A 17754-nucleotide genomic window follows, 5' to 3' on the forward strand; every position below is an offset into this window, starting at 1 on the left:
GGAAGGCATCAACTTAAAATTTTGGTTATACCTTCTATGGCATTTACCAACTTAAGCGAGTTGACATCCTCAACTATGAATTTAGCTTTGACACTAATTGTTGAACAAATAAAAACACAGCATAATTAAAACAAAAAATAAAGTGTTATATTGTTGTCACATCCAGAAGTCTTTTGTTAACACTAATTATAAAGCCTTACAACACTATTTTTCTCCACTGAATCGAAATTAATTGACATTGATAATAGCTTATTGAGCATAAGACATAATAGAGTATACTCTGGATAATGAAACATGAAGGCTATAGCATGAAATCTCACTCTTGATCTACCTGTTTGCCACAATCTTCTTCATTATCCTTCAAGAAATGAGAAAACCAAATGGCAGATGATTTGGGGTACCTAGTAAGATCATTCTTGTAGTCGATATAGACCATCCCAAACCGTTTAGTATATCCTTCTGCCCACTCAAAATTATCCAACAATGACCATGCAAAATATCCCCGGACATCGACACCATCCCTGTAACAATTATGACAAATACATGAGCTATATAGCATGAACCACCAGATTGTAATGCCTGAAAACAACTTCTAAAAAAATGTTGTTTAGGGACTGTGATAGTGTACTTGATTGCATCAGCAACTGCTCTGAGGTACGTTTTATAGTAATCGACTCTCATTTGGTCATCGAGGAACTCCTCACGATTGGCTGTTTCGCTTTCTTCTTGATCCATACCTGGCAGTTAATAAAAGGTAGATTAGTTATGAAATCAAACTTTATGAGGGGAAAGCAGGAACTAGTTTTTGGAGTTTTTTTCAAAATTCTTTTCCAACAAGTTGTAATTGTAGAAGTCTGCGATAAATCTCTTAGGGAAGTATGTAAGATACTTTTGTTTGTTCAGCTAAGTTAAGCAACTTTTGGAAACTTTCAGAGGTATTTTCCAAGTCTACTACAAATGAGACTAGTAAACAACCATTATTTTTCTTGTGAATTTCTAAAACAGAAACATAAAACCTGATTACTTTCTATGGTTGTTCCAAGCCTGAATAATTTATGTTAGTAGAGAGAACCCTAGAAGAGGGGGTCAAACCTTTTATTGCAGCTCCAGAATAATCTTATTTTATAAGGTGGACTTTCATCAAAGAATTTTTATTGTTTACCATATTCTTTTCCTTATTCAGGAACGATATATCAAAAAACAATACAAAGAAAAGGCCTAGAAGAATTGTGACTTACCATTCTCAGTAATGAGTATTGAAGGATTGTAGTAGCGCTTTGCAATATAGTTAAGAAGCTTCCGTAAACCCCATGGAACTATGTAGAGCCATTCTGATGCAGCCTGCAAGATAGAGTTTAATGAACAAGATTATGCATGCTTATGAATTAGGGGGGAAACCATTATTTTTGCAGAATGGATAATTTCATCTGTGTAAATTTTTATTTGTATAGTTTGAGGATTTCATCGATGAACATGTCTAAATGTTTATCTGTGTACTTTTTGAGGAGGCAGATGCTTACCCTTGCACCAACAGCTTCACCATCACTCCCTATGGCTTTTCATGCCAAACAGAAAAGAAAAATGTTAAATAGAGAAACACTATTAAACGTAGAACTAATGTAGTTTCTCAAAGTTTAGGATGAACAAAGGAGCTAACAAGCATTCAGTTTGATAAGAGTAAAATTATTCTTTTGAGGATGGTGCAATAGTATACTAATTATATGGCACATTGAACTTGAGAGTCCAACTTAACTAGTACACATTTAAAATGTTTCTGAATGCTCAAGTAAAAGAATTTTGCTATGATACCAAAAAAGCATATTTACTGAAATATAAGGTGGCATAATATGTTTCTGATATTAAACGTATCTTCCAACGTGCATAAAGAACAATAATGACAATTAAAACAATATACTGAAGTTTATATGTAGATCAATGGGTAGGCATTTTGTCTTTGTTTATACCTGTGATATGCGATTCTTGAACTTGATAAAAATGAAGACCTCCTGTGTTTTCTACATGACGAACAAACTTGGTGGTGTAATGATTAAGACCAATAAAATCAGTTGAATTCCTCAATAACTCCTTATCTGCCTCTGAAAATTTTGGAAGTTGATCTCCAACCCTCTCACGCATAGACAAGGGATAATCCCCATGGTAAATTGGATCCAGATACCTTGGGACAAAAATACTCTGTGTCAGATAGCTTCTGTAAGCTCAAACAACTGTAAAATGTTGCCCTAAACACAAAATTGGCCTAGTATTTCAATCTCAGGGAACAAGAAATAGCTGTTTCTAGCTTTACTTCAGAAAAATATATACATATATAGTAATATGAGTTGTTTGTAAATAAGATTATCTCTAGAGTCTCAAATTGCTAATAACAATTTTTCACAAAAACAAGATTAGGAATCTCATTTGAGGGGTACATATTGCCTGAATTGGGAAAGATAGATCTCTCGATTTCATATATACCATGCCAGTTCATCCTATACAGAGGTTTGAGGATATGAGAAAGGATAGGATGAGAATTACATGACAATGACTAGCATTATTTTGCCTTATTTTAATGGGTAGGTTCGGAATTATTTCATATCCCATCCTCTCATTTCAACTTCTTTCTTTAACTTTTTAAAGTTTAACACAACATTCTTTCTCAAATTCTGTTAGTTCCAGAGACGCATGACCCTGGAAATATAAAATGTCAATCTTCAAAAGTAATAAGTCGGACTGAAACAAAGTCAGGAGACATCATGTAATTTGCAGTGGTGATCTTGCTGTCAACAGAACTTTAACAATTAACAAGCAATCAAGTCACAAAGTTAGCTCTTGCTACGCAAAAAGGAGATCAAAGAGTGAGCTTTAAAATAGTTAATTTACAATGTTGTCACAGAGATGAAACTGAAGAGGAACCTAAAAAAGTAGATTCGCCACATACTTCCATAGTATAAGCATGAAAAAAGGTGGCATACTGGCTCAAAAATATCTGGTAATCACTACATTTATAGGTAGGTCCCAAAAATACTTCTTTATCTGTATAGGATTAATGTGAAAAAAATGGAGAATTCCAGAAAGCTCCTGAGTAAAGGAAAAAAAGGGTTCATCTATTTCCTTGACAATCCATACAGTGTACAGTCACTAAAAAGACAAAAATGTGATATAAAAGAAAAAGCAGTTGTTCCAAAAAACAATATAAAAGGTCACAAATAGTGGTTTAACTGAGGTCAAACTGTCATGAAAACAAGACTTAACAATAGAAAGAAATTAAAGGAGCAATTCAAATAAAAATGCAATTGACAATAAAGAAGCACTATATGAAATGGTACGAAGTAGCCCTATTTTTGATGCGGCAGTATAAAAAAGCAAGTTGACCTCAAAAAATGAATATATCCAACTGGAAGTTAAAATTACAAAAAATTACCATCCAAGCTGAAAGTCCAGCCATCTCTCAGCAGCAAGTTTATCTTCCAGTTTATCAGAAAATGGCTCAGCCCACTCACAATCCACTACCAGGGCAATCAGACCACCTTGAGTATCCTGGAGAAAGCATAGTTAACCAAACTCATTGTCATAATACATGACCAAAATATGGTAAAAATGAAGAACAAATCAACAAATTATCTTTCAATCAACAAGTAGTCATCTTATTATGCTCTAACTTATGCAATCAGTGAATCACAGGCTAAACATCCTTTGACTTAACATGGTAACTCCTAGGTTTCCAAAAAATGCAGATAAATTGTACAGACATCAGACCTTAAATTTCTTCCGGTAAACAGAAACAGCAGCTGCATGAGCCAAAAGTTGGTAATGGGCAGCTAAATAAGGCTCCACCGATGAATTTTGATGTCTTCCAGGAGCAAAAACACCATAACCATATCCATTAATAGCTGTCTGTCGTGGTTCATTGATTGTTATCCAGTGCTTTACCCTGTCTCCAAACTTCTCAAAACAAACTTCAGCATACAAGGAAAAATATTGCCTGTCATAAAAATAAAGAGTGACAAATAATCAAAATACAAAATCATCCAAATTGATTGATAAAACCATAAATACTAGAAATGAAAATTAAGAACTATAGTGCTTGAAGGTGACATTTATTGGCTGTACTGACTACAGTAGAGATGACATGTATTGGCTGTAATAACCGTGTAGAAGAGATCATTATTTGGGTCAAATAATCTGGCATCAAATTCTAACAGGAACTTTTCAGGTCATGAGAGCAATTGTATTTACGTATGTGTCCCCAGGAATTAGGCTTCTATCGCACAAATGACAAAGTAAATGATAATAGAATGGTCATACTAGTTTCCTGGGAAATTTAGATCATCTCCTAGTGTATCAATCAATTATGTTTTGATGGAGAGCCTCAAGCAGAATAAATGAAGAATAGTAATACAAAAGAGAAACTAGAAGTATTCTGCTTCAATTTCACTAAAATTCAAATATAGAGAACCTATCAATCAGCATGTTTGAGGGAAAAAAGACCATTTCATCAGTTAAATGGATCATGTGATAATAATGTTGAACAAAAGTGATTGTAACTTGTAGCGATAATTCAAGGATTTGCATAATCACAATATGTATGATGTAGGACAACAAAAAATATTTCTTTAGTAAAAGTCACTTTCACAAATAGGATGAAACAGATGGAAAACAAAAATATAAAGTTCATGCAAACAAAACAAGCAAAAAAGATCAATATGCTTTCCACTTAAGAACCATTTAACTTAGTTGTAACATTATGGCAATCCAATTTAATAACTTCCCTCAAGAGCAAGAAATGCTACTGTAATCATATATACTATGACAAGTCAAAATACAGAGACAGCAGATGTTTTCAAAGTGCCAGTTGTATGGTTCTGTTTGTTATAAAACAAGATTGGTTGAAACAAGAGACGTAGATATATTATAGCATCCATGATTTGAATGTCAATAAACCTATCTACCACATGAACTTTTTATGTTCAGACATACACAATATTCTCTGACAGCCATCCCCCAATAGACTCGTGCAGACAATATGGAAGATCCCAATGATACAGTGTGGCATAAGGCTGTATACCTGCAATTCAAAGTTTTCAAAATGTAAAGCATAAAGTTGATGGTCTGAATTACTGACTGAAGGTACACATGATAGTTAATGACCTTTTTCCAGTAGAAAATTGATCAAACTGTTATAATAAGCAACTCCATCCTCACTGATCTTACTTCCTAATCCATCTGCCAGAATGGAAAAACTGTCAAAAAAAAAAAACAAATTCTTTATACAAAAGCAGTAAACATAATCTGGGTAAAGAAATATAGTCCAAAGATTTTAGTGAAAGAGATACCAAATAGCTTACTTCAACCATTACGGAAATGGTTTTACAATCATTATCTTGTATGAAAGAAAAAGGATAGGACCTGAACCCAAACATTTTTAATCTTCATGCCATTGGCTAGTTAACCTGTTCTTCAATTAGATCCATTTTATGTTGTCAATATGACATTATTGAAGTAGTTTTATCTCAGTGAAGACCATTTAGTTCAATAACAACATGGTTGTAATGCAAAACAAAGAACTACAGATTGATCAATTGAACATCAGTTAACAGAAAAGAAATAGAAACATCCAACCAATTTAAATGGCTTCTTGTGTTTGTGGTAAATTTAAAAAACTTAGTAAAATTTCCATAATATTTATCAACAAGTTAAAAGGAAACAGTGAAAATTTAGGTTTCTAAGGGATAACTCAAATTAATTATAATCAACTTGTTCTCTTTGTGAAATCACGATATTCTTAATTTCCTATGAGTAGCTAGTATAGAAAATGGGAAACTTTCTGATGGCTCCTTAAAATAAATGTCTAAGAGCAATTGGTGATAATTGATGACTTACCACCTTATATAATGGAGCTCATTTAATCATTCAAGTTTAAGTCGACACTCGTATGTTAGAAAATGTACCAGGAAATATTCGAGTCCAAGCTATAGAAAATCGATAAGCTCCAAACCCTAGCTTGGACATAAGCTCCACATCCTCCTGTATACCAAAAAAATGAAGGTTGTAACATATAGCACTTATGTTCCATCAAAAGAAAAAAAAAGGATCATTTATGCATAGTGAATCTTGAACATAAGCTATATGGTATTGGTTCCCTCTTTTTATGAAGTATTATAGTTGAGTGTTTGATATGTTATGGTACATTGGTTTAATAATACTATGTTGCCGAACTTGACTCTAAATAGTTAGAATTTGACCCAATAATATTGTTCCACACAATAACTAACAAACTAGTTACAAGATACATTTGCTCTTAAACTTTCCTCTTTTACATTTGTTCAGTTATACAAGAAGAGACCTCTGAGTTCTCTTTTCTTAAAGCAAAAAATTCTAGTGATAACATAAATATCCTTCTTTAGTTATTGCATGATTTCAAATTTTGAAATGCCTGGAGAAGGTTTATATGAAAAAATTGCAATAGTGGGAAAGGTAAAATTGATTGAATTGTAATGTTACATAAATAAACAAATAAAAAGAAGACAACTGCCAAGAACTAAAATGTTTCTCTTTGAATTGAACAAATAATTGTCTTGTTTCAAACTCGACATTCTTTAACTTAATCGTGCAAGCAAGATAACCATGTGACAAAACTCCCAAAATGAGGAACTGCATCAAGATTCATCGTTCAAGAATGACTTATATAAAAATGAGTTCCAAACATATTGGTTCAGACTGAAAATATGTGATATATTATGGCTCTGCAAGCTGAAGCATTAGAATAAATAAAATGATAAGATTCATTATGTAGTCAAGATGAGAAGTATATTTGACCTTGAAACGATGATATTGATCTACTGCAATGTCTCCATTACATCCATCCTTTATGTTCTCTGATGACACAAACATTAATAGCAGATAAATTGAGGTTGGAGGAAGTGAAGTTTACAGAAAATTTTGAACCTGTACCTTTTTTCCCTGAAAAAATATCCCAAATGCTATCTCCTTTTCCACCCTCTCTTCTTGCTCCTTCTACCTAATAAATTGAAACAAAAAGCTTCCTTATCATCCAAAAGAAATAATTTCTCATTAAACTGTCAAAAAAATGAGAGTGCTGCAAGAATTTAATGCATTACCAGTCATCATGAAAACAATATATAAAAAATCTAGTAAGTTCCATCTAAAAATTTAAGTTACTGTATTGAGAGATGATAATGAGGATTCTATTTATCTTGTAATGTATAAAGAACTTTAAAATGGTAAACAGTCATATATGAGATACTGATTGTCATGGAATCTGCACATTGAGGAAATTCCAAAGATATATAATATTCTAATGTATTGATAAAAAGATCTATCCTCTGAAGGACTACTACTAAAATGGACAAGCTTTCCTCAAGCATACTGACTAGCTTCACTGATCATAAACTTTCCTCGCAAGGCCTGGTAGTAGGCAAAGCTTTCTTAATGAGTTGCATATTCCCATCGCACAAGAACAATTGTATCAGTCAGTACCTAGGACTTTTGGTACTCAAATAAGTACGTCGAATCCAAAGAGAGTAGGGAAAGAAAAATGCATCCCCTTTTATAGGCGGAGACAATATTGAGCATTTCCACGTGTTAAGATAGGTTGATTGAGACTCTACTAACTTGTATGATGTAACGAGACACGTCAATGGGTGTGGTTTGGTTGGAGAGGAGTTGGGACCTGAAATGCGGTAGGCTATTGATAATAGGTATAGTGTAGGATCAAGAGTTACAGAACTCAAGCAGGTACTGTGTACAGTCAAGAGTCACTCACAGAACTCAAGCAGTACGTTTTTTGTGCAAAGAGAAAGAAAGAAATGAGACATACAGAGTCACTTCACTAAGTCACTCAAACACTCATCACTTGCAAGAAAGCACCTCACTCACACTCTAACTAGAGTACCTCACACTTGTACAGTTGCACTTGCAGCATCACCTACATTTGCACCCACCACTAACTTTTTACAATCTCACTTAGATTTTCAACACACAAATTTATACTTACAGCAGGCTAGGAACTTCATGTGATTCTAGATACAGAGTCTGAAAATGGTAGAAAAAGTTGGAACATGTGGAAGCTTGTTATGTGAAGTCCTTAATACTCTAGACAGTGTATAATCTACAATATGTAGGCTTATGACAACGTGACAATACTTCATTACATTCCTCTCCACGATGTTGGAAACATAATAATTGGATCAGATAAGCTCATCGTTGAAGATAATTTGAAAGGCACCTTTCTCTCATTGCAAACAAGCTCACACTGACATATGTAACATAAAGAACAATTGTTAGTAAAACTTACCGGCCATTGGACTGAACAATTTCAGCATCACATGAATAAACCGAGAGAACAAAAACAACCAAAGGGGAAACAAAAACGCAGTACCGCGTTCGAGATTCAGAAAGAAGCAAGAGACAAACGGGGAGAGGAATGAGGCGTCTCATGAGGGCCAGAGAAAAAGGACGCAGGAAGATCGATCTGAGATCCATTACCTGGTAAGCCGAGGTGGCGGATCCGAAGACGAAGCCCTCGGGGAAGTCGCTCCGGGTGACCTCTCTGGCGACCTTTACGCCGCCATTAACCACCTTGGAGCTGGCCATCGGCAGGAAAAGGAGCGGCCCTTCAGATCCCCACATTCGCACCGAACTCCACCATGGCTTTAAATCGACCCAAGGGAAGGAAGGAGGGGGGCGGGTATAGCGAGGGCATTATAGTCAGCGGAGTGAACAAGAAAGGGTACTTCTGCTATTTCAGAAACTTGTAGGTTTTCCTAGAAAATGTTTCATTAAAAGTTAAAACGTTCCATTTAGCTGAATTAAGCATCACCAATGTTGTTGCCCTACAACTATACCATGCCTCCAGGAGCGTTTTTCCTCCAATCATCGTAAGGTCAGAACTAATGGTGCAAATAAGTGAGGCGTACAATTATGATTTATGATGACGTGTCCAAACTCTGGTGCGACGCGTCAGGATACGTTGGCTTATCTCGCCTCACAGCTTGTCTTAGTCGGGACCACAACAGTGTCCAATAAGAGAAAGCCACGTATGTAAATATCGACTAATCACGCGCTGAACCTAACTTTTTCCGACAAGGGAAGTTGAAGGGCGAGTAGGAAAGGTAGGTACGACCGACAGTTGATCGGTTTAGTGATAAATTTGGAAGATTTTTAATTAAAGATTAATTGTTTACATTAGTATAATTATATTATTGACAAAAATTAAATTTTTTTATTCTTATTTTAAATATAATTAATTTTGTATTTAATAACCTACAGCAATACCTTGTGATAATAAAATAATAATCATAATAATTATAAATATTCTGACCAATACATCGATGACTCAAACACAGATTCATGAATTATTGATGTGCACGTTCCTTGAAGATGACTGCTAAGAAAGATAAAGAGATCTGAAAAGCACTCTAAAAAGAAAGTTAGAAAGGCATCGAGTGGATTTCGACAAACTACTCCGACGTTCAAATTAGAATTTTACGTGAGAAAAAAAAATTTAATGACTTAGAAAAATTAAGGTTGATATGTGTGTATCTATGCCAATGGATATCCATGGGCTACCTTTTTATAGTAATTAATCTTCAAAATATTAGCATCGATTTTAGAAAATATTCTAAGATACTTGTTATAGTTTAGAAAGATTCTCTTAGTTCTTATCCTTTAGCTATATTTTCCTATTTTTCAGGAAGAAATAGTTTAGGGCTCTCCTAATTACGCGGGTTGACTGTCTCCTGAGATTAAATGAATGCTAAGGTTAACATTCGGCATGTGACACCGAAATATGTTGAATCCAAAGCCCGAGGTCGGACAGATGTCCGACGAGGTCAGTATGAAATGTTGAGACCGGAGCTTGAGGTCAGACTTGTATCTAAAGAGGTCGACACGAGATGTTGAAAGCATGTCGAGATCGGAGCTCGAGGTCAAACTCGAGATTGAAGAGATCGGCATGAGATGTTGGAGCAATGGCGGAGCCAGTCCGGGTGATTTACCTGGGCTGATTCCGAACTACCCGAGCTATGTTGTTTATTTCTTTAAATTTTCCTTTATTTTGCCTATAAACCCAAAAAAAAAAAAATCTTCTTGAATGGTATTGGGCCTCCGGGCTATAGCTTGGATACCTTTTAAGGTGGCTCCGTCCTTGTGTTGGAGGCATGCTGAAATCGGAGCTCGAGATCATACTTGAGGCTGAAGAGGTCACCACGAGATGTAGGAGGTGCGCCGAGACCAAAGCTCGAGATCAGATTCAGGGCTGAAGAGGTTGACAAGAGATGTTAAAGGCATGCTGAAACTGGAACTCGAGGTCAGACTTGAGGCTGAAAAGATCGGCACATGATGTCAGAGACATGCTAAGACCGGAGCTTGAAGTCAAGCTCGGGTCCAAAAAGAAGCTTAAAAGTTGGGAACTTGATTTGTAATCAAAACTAAGATTATTACATCTATCATAATTTTCTACATTTCTCTAAACCTTTTCTTCTTTATTTTAAAGCCACAAATCTATCCTGGATTATCGCAAGATGAGCACGTGACTGTTTTAAAGACTCCACCGGATCAATAACTAACAATAATAATAATAATAACTTAAACAAGAAGAATCCTACGTTGATTATTATATTTTTATTAATTTATTTATGGTAAAAATTATAAGGACATCATTTATTTTTTTAACAGGAATGACATCTTTCTCACTTTAGTTTTTAATGTTAAAAATAATTTTAATAGTTTTGATCAAAATTATTATTTATGTAATAATTTTAATTAAAAATATTATATATGCATTAGTTTTAATTAAAATTATTATAACATATTTATAATTATAAACTCTATTAAAAATATTATAAGTTGATTAAAATTATTTCAAATTCATTAAAATTACTTCAACACTAAAGTGGCATTGCTTAAACCAAAATATCAAGGCGGTAACGTTTTGATCAAGGTGACACCAAAGTGGTGTTACTATAGTCAAAGCAGTACTAATGCATTGCGGTTACCAAGTTTTTTTTAGGTTTTTATATTTATTTTATTTACTTTTATTTTACTTTTAACTCTTATAATTAGTTATTACAAAATATAAAAATAAAATTATTTTTATTTTTTAATTTAAGTTTCAAAATTAAAATTAAAATATGGATAAATTTAGAGGATTACCATAAGTGTAATGTACATTTAAAATAAAAAACTCTATTAATGACTTTTGATCAAAACAACTTAAAAAATTATTATATATATATATATATAAAAATTATGGAGGTCATTAATAAAATTTAGATTTTTTAAAATATGAAAGTAAATGAATAATTTTTTAAATTTTATTTTATCTTTTTTCTTTTATTAAATTTCTTTCACTTTTTCTTATTTTCTTATAATTAGCTATTAAAATATAAAAAATAACAAGTATTTTTTTAAAAAGGATTTTAAATTTTTATTAACTTTTTTATATTTTTAAATTGTTTATTAAAACTTCAAAATAAATATAAAAATATTGATAAATTTAGGGATCATCATGATTTAATAATGATTTTTTTTTAAAAAAAAAGAGCTCTTAAGCATCATTAATGCCTTTTTTATAAAAATTCTTAATAAAATAATTACGTTTTTATTTGTATTTTTACTGTGATCCAATTTAATTTAGTTAAGTTTAATTCAATGTAAATAAAAATAATAAATTTTATTTTAGTTTAAAATTACAATAGACGAAAATAATATTAAAAAAAGAAATATTTTGCTTAAATTTTTAAAATTGTATTTTATATAATTTTAATATTATAAAAAACTCAATCTCTAGGATCTCATAACTTTTTATATCTTAAAATTCTCTTTTTTGGTTCAGCTAGATAAGATCAATAGGTTGTCTTTTTTTTATTTCAAAACTATTTTACTTGAAAATTATGATATTAGAATTAAAATATCAAAATTTCTACTTTACTTGTCTATGATATGCTATGACGTTGACACACTTCAACACAGGACGGAATTTGTCACTCTAATGATTTCACATGATTGATTCCACAACCATCTATGAGGAGATAAATCGAGAAACTGTAATTGATCACGATCGATAGAGGAGGACATTATGTCAATTTCATCGAGATTCGATCCTTGTCCATTTTAATAATTCTGTTTCATCGTAACAAACTCATCTATGCTCGAAGATTATGACGTTGACACACGAGATACATTAATTGAGTAATATAAACACTGTTTTCCTATGTATTATTTTTGCAATATTTAAGATTTTAATCTTACAATTTTAAAAAATATATATTTTTAAAGTTTTGTCATTTCTCATTTTTTATGCGTTGTATATATTAATGATGCGAGACGCGAGACATCTATGAATGGACAAAAATTAAAGTAGCGTGTATTATTTTCATTTTTATTTAAGGGTATTTTATGTTAAAAAATATTAAAAAGAGACTAAATTTTATTTTTTACCTCCGAATATTTTACTCACCTTTATAGCAATTTTCGTAAACAACTTGTGTATCATCTATACTATAAATTTATGGTAATCCTCTAAATTTATCCATATTTTAATTTTAATTTTGAAACTTAAATTAAAAAATAAAAATAATTTTATTTTTATATTTTTTAATAACTAATTATAAGAGTTAAAAGTAAAATAAAAGTAAATAAAATAAATATAAAAACCTAAAAAAAACTTGGTAACCGCAATGCATTAGTACTGCTTTGACTATAGTAACACCACTTTGGTGTCACCTTGATCAAAACGTTACCGCCTTGATATTTTGGTTAAAGCAATGCCACTTTAGTGCTTCAAAAGTAGAATATCAATATATTTAATTCAATAGATTTATTTCACTCCCTTTAATCCATCATGCCCTAAAACTCGTGACTCATGATCTCCATATCTAAAGAAACTATTTTAAAAAAATTTAATCTTCTCTATTTTTTTTATACATTATCACATCTGAATCTAAACAAGTTAAATTCAATTCAAACTAAATTTAATAGCTTCCTTCTACTCTCTTGAATCTTATTATACCTAAAAACTCATGACTCATGATCTCTATTGATCTAGAAAAACTATTCAAAAATTTTAACTTTCTTTATTTTTTATACAATATTATATCTAGATCTAAACACATTTAATTTACTTTAAAACTATATCAATAATTTTCTTGGACTCTCTTAATTTTGTCCATACTAAAATTTAAAATTTCAAAAGATTTAAGTCATCAATGACACTTTGACTGAAACTTATTAAAGACTTAGATAAGTCAAATTTAGTCTAAATCTTTTTTAATAGGTTCTTTTTACTCTTTAATCTCGCTATATCCTAAAACTCTTGATTCATAATCTCTATTGGTTTAGAGAAATTATTTAAAAAGATCAACCTTCTTTACTTTTGGCCTAGACCATTGTGAGACACAAGGGAGCAAAAGAAACATATTGAATAAGAATTAGATTGAATCTAACTTTTTATATCTATCAAGATGACTTAAATAATTTTAAAAATTAAAAATTTTAACACGGTCAAGAGAGTGCAAGGGAGTTATTAATGTTGTCATATGGTAAATCAACAATGTTTATTACATATACCATGGTGTGCATTAAAATTTTTATAGTTTTTTTAGACTAATAAAGGTTATGAGTCATGAGTTTTTAGGCATGGTGAGAGTAAATGAAAGGAACATATTTGATAATATTTGGATTAAATCTCACTTATCGAAGTTCATCAATGAGTTTTAGACTTAATTAATTTGTAAATCTTAAAATTTTAATTAGTATGAATAAGATTAAGAGAATACTAGAAAGTTATTGATGTTGTCTTAGCGTAAATAAGATATATGTCTAAGTTTAGATATGATATTATGTTAAAAATAAAGAAAATTAAAATTTTAAAATAGTTTCTTTTAGAGGTTATGAGTTATAACTTTCGGGACATGATGAGATTCAAGAGGGACATGATGAGACTCAAGGGATCGAAGAAAACTATTAAATAAAATCTTATGATATTCTTGCTTTGAAGTATCAACGTGGTGATATTTTAATTAAAACAGTATTAAAGTGGTATTATTTTGATTAAAGTGGTCAAAGCAGCACTTGCTTCAACCAAAGCACCGCCAAGATAATTATTTCATTTTCATTTTTAGTCTTTTTAAAAATATTTTATTTAGTTCTGTTTCACTTTTTTCTCTGCTTCAACCAAAGCACCGCCAAGATATAATTAGTTATTAAAAAATAGAAATTTAAAAAAAATATTTTTATTCATTTTTATTAATATTTATTTATTTTTTATTACAGTTTTAAAATTAAAAAAAAAAATGAGTTTAATGATCTAAATTTAGAATAAAACTGAGCTCTTTATGAAATACGATCGTAGATAACTTTTCTTCAAAACTCATTAATAAATTTAAAAAATTCATTTTTAAAAACATATATAAACAAATTAAGGAGGTCATTTGGAACAAATAATATTAATTTAATATAAATCTTAGATTTTTAATTTCGTCAGTGATTTTATTTTCTATTTTTTTTTTTATTACTTTTTCTTATTTTCTTATAACTAGATATAAAAAAATAGAAATTAAAAATTAAAAACGATTTTTAATTTTTTTAATTAAAATAAAAAATACAAATAAATTTAAGGACCAGTTTAATAATTAGGACCTATTTTAACTCTAAATTAAAGTTAAAAAAAATCGTTTTTCATATTTAAACTGAACCAAAACTCAAAAAGTTTCATACAAAAAATATTAATGATTTATTTTAGGGGTAAAAAAGCACATTTGGTAAAAATCGTGCTATTTAAACGGACGAAATACCTATCCTTGGCCGAGCGAGCTTGGGCCGCCATGGCGATCTGTTCGAGCTGCGGGGAAGACGACACCGTGGTGGATCCGGACTCAGGCGCCCGTGTCTGTTGCTCCTGCGGCTGCGTAATCTCCACCGACGAGTTCCGCCACCAGGCCTTCACCTCTGACGGCCAGGCCACTGGCTTCCTCCAAAACATCACCGATTTTGACTACCGCCAGCGGAAGCTCCACCGCGCCCGATCCCAAATAGAGGACGTTACCTCTAGCCTCCGCCTCTCCTTACCTCGAGTAACCGATGTTTCGAACCTCATCTCCGATGCCACTGACGGCTCCTTTGGCGACGGCCAGTGGTTCGACGACCTCATCGCTGCCTGCAGCTACATCGTAGCGCGACGCCACCACATGCCTATTTCCCTTGCCGAAGTGGCCGACGCCGTAGGCCGTGATACCTGTGACGTTGGTCACATGGTCACCCGTGTCGTGCAGCACCTTAGCCTCCCCTCGCTCCCGGAGTTCAATTTTGCTGCTGCCCTCAATCGCGTGGTTAATACCTGCCAAAGCTTCCAGGGGCTGGATCCTGAGAAGTCGAAGGAGATAATCGGACAAGGGCAATTCCTTCTCAACTGCGCCACAAAATGGTTCCTCACCACTGGGCGCCAGCCGCTTCCGGTGGTTGCTGCGGTCCTCGCCTTTGTGGCGGATGCCAACGGGGTTAAAGCTTCGGTGGAGGAGATTGCGAAGGGGATTCTTGCTGGGGTAACCACAAGCAAGCTCCGGCTCAAGGAGCTAATGGAGACCCTCGTTAGGGTTGCAAGATCCTTGCTTCCATGGGGGATGGACGTCACACTCCAAAACCTAACGCTAAATGCCCCTTTGCTGATTCGCTTGATGGAGAGGAAATCAAAATCGGGCCAATCTGTGGATCTTGGCTTTGGCTTCGATGCTTTTTCCGGTGCTTTTAGAAAGGACAATGAGGAGGAGTCTAAGTACTTCAAGATCGGTGAAGAACAAGATTCTACTGCAAACTGTGACAATTTTGCGTATGCTAAACTGTCAGGGGAGTGTATATCAAGTGCCTACGATAAAGTCTTGGAAAGAATTGATCACCTTAAAGCAATCGGAGAGTTTGATAAGGACCGATCAAAAAGGATGAGGCGAGAGATATTGGAGACCGGGGTACTCCAAGATGCTTTGGAGGGGAGATGGAACAGAGAAGATAAATTGACGCTGGAGCAGGTCTTGGAACGTGATGTTGGCTATCATGCTCTGCCCCCGTCTTTTGTTGCTGGTGTGCAGTCCAGGAGACTCAGGCGAGCTAAGATAGAAGCTGCTAAACAACGGATTCAAAAGATTATGAAAACATGTGGAACCAAGCAAAATGCTGATGCAGGCATCAAGATGGAGGATTGTGTTGTGGAAGAGAGGGTGGGCAGGAAGAGGAGAATAACAAAGAAGCAATGTGAGGATAAGCTTGATTGGGAAGACTGCATAATTGAGCTTTTGCTGCTTCATCGAGTGGAGGAGGATGAAATAGAGCAAGGTCAGTATAAAAGATTGCTCGACTTGCATGTATTCTGTTTGTAGGCAGAGTTATGAAACACCAAACAGTTCATGCATTGACAGATTTGAAGAGTCAAAGGTCCTTGAATTCATTTTGCCAATTATTTTTTTAAAGATTACTTCTATTTCGATATAGAAGCAAAATTTTGTTAGTAATTTTTGTCAATGTGATTTAATTTTGTTTTATCATGATATATTTGTACCAACAATTCTGTAAAGCGACACTATAAATCTGAGAAATTATTATGAATGACCGACTTCCTTTGTTGTCTTCTCAATTAAGCAAATATCTGATATGTTGTTTGTGTTCTTTTTTATCTGATGTTTCATTTCATTGTTTTTACTTAATTATTCAAGCGTTTTTCTCCTTTCTCTATAAATTGTGAATAGTTGATCTTTTCAACTTTTTTGATTACTGTCCTAGAACATTTGAAGTAGAAACATACATGGAACTTATGTTGCATTTCACATTCTTAGAAGTGTTTCCCAACTGGAATTTCCCCTGGGCCACAGATTTGTTTTCCCTTGGTGTACATGCACATTATTTCTGCATAGTGCTCCTTCTGTGATATAGGATATACAACTTGAAATGCAGATGAATGCATGAATAGGAATTCTATAGTGTTAATATCTGCAAACTTCTTTATATTAATATCTGCAGCTAAGTCTGTTCTATATCTTATCAAAATAGATAAAAATTTTGTTTGTCGTTTTAAAAAGAATCAAGACTGAACATTCTCATTTCCTTTGTAAATCTCATGACTTTAGTTTGGTTTTATTTTTATTTGAAAACTTACAGATGAGAGTTTTAGTTTGGATTGAAATTTGCTAATGTTTTGATAAATCAATTCTGCATACTCCTACATGCTTATGAGTTTCCAAGGTGGCGGTGCGTTTTTTTGTTGATGATATCATAAGGCAAGATAAAGGATATCATTTTCATATTGATTATAATGCTCTTAGAAAAGTATAATGAGAGAAACATAGGTATAACTCCAAAAAATGATAAAATGAGAGAAAACACATGTTCGAAAAGGATCAATGAATTTTATAATAAACAAGCCAATTGACTCAAGTTGAAGGTGTATGAAGTAGAGGGAATTCAAAAAAATGTAAAAAAGTAATCTAAGAGAAACTGAATATAAAATCGCATTCACATATTCTTTAGTTAGGCCATTAAAGAAGATGATAACCAAAAAAAAAAAAAACAGATGAATGCTGCGACAACTTCCAGCAAGAGGAAGTGGTCCTCCAATGCATTTCCTTTCTCAGTCATCAGCGCGATGAAAGGTCGACATATTCTTTCCATTTTTGCTTTTTTCATTTGAGATAGCATTTGAATGTTTTATGATTCTGCTTATCCTATATAAGCATCAATTCCTTATGTATT

At 32.9% G+C, this 17754-nt stretch overlaps 2 protein-coding genes across 2 annotated transcripts; one reads left to right on the plus strand and one right to left on the minus strand.

The window, feature by feature from the left end:
• Positions 1-125: 125 nt before the first annotated feature.
• LOC141847216 (beta-glucosidase 4) lies at positions 126-8644 on the minus strand. The gene is made up of 13 exons (XM_074735201.1): positions 8506-8644; positions 6952-7018; positions 6817-6875; positions 5949-6024; positions 5149-5223; positions 4978-5065; positions 3757-3982; positions 3422-3537; positions 1965-2176; positions 1521-1555; positions 1239-1341; positions 629-737; positions 126-521 (listed from the first exon to the last, which is right to left on the minus strand). Exons 1-13 carry the CDS (start codon positions 8611-8613, stop codon positions 317-319), a joined length of 1479 nt encoding a protein of 492 aa, XP_074591302.1. The 5' UTR covers positions 8614-8644; the 3' UTR covers positions 126-316.
• A 6199-nt stretch (positions 8645-14843) lies between these two features.
• Positions 14844-16595, plus strand: LOC141848007 (plant-specific TFIIB-related protein PTF2). Its single transcript, XM_074736119.1, has one exon. The coding sequence runs from the start codon at positions 14844-14846 to the stop codon at positions 16386-16388; it is 1545 nt and encodes a 514-aa protein (XP_074592220.1). The 3' UTR covers positions 16389-16595.
• The last annotated feature ends 1159 nt before the right edge of the window (positions 16596-17754 follow it).

Source organism: Curcuma longa, chromosome 16 (assembly GCF_044706935.1).
Source record: "Curcuma longa cultivar G26 ecotype Majalengka, Jawa Barat chromosome 16, ITB_CL_G26_1.1, whole genome shotgun sequence".
In the NCBI taxonomy this organism is placed as follows: Eukaryota; Viridiplantae; Streptophyta; class Magnoliopsida; order Zingiberales; family Zingiberaceae; genus Curcuma; species Curcuma longa.

Coding starts and splice junctions, on each gene's coding strand:
- LOC141847216 (XM_074735201.1), bottom strand. CDS start 8,613: ATGGCCAGCTCCAAGGTGGTTAATGGCGGCGTAAAGGTCGCCAGAGAG. Junction 5,224..5,948: donor TTGGACTCGAATATTTCCTG/GTACATTTTCTA, acceptor CCATTCTGGCAG/ATGGATTAGGAAGTAAGATC. Junction 3,983..4,977: donor TGGCTGTCAGAGAATATTGT/GTATGTCTGAAC, acceptor TTTTTATGACAG/GCAATATTTTTCCTTGTATG.
- LOC141848007 (XM_074736119.1), top strand. CDS start 14,844: ATGGCGATCTGTTCGAGCTGCGGGGAAGACGACACCGTGGTGGATCCG.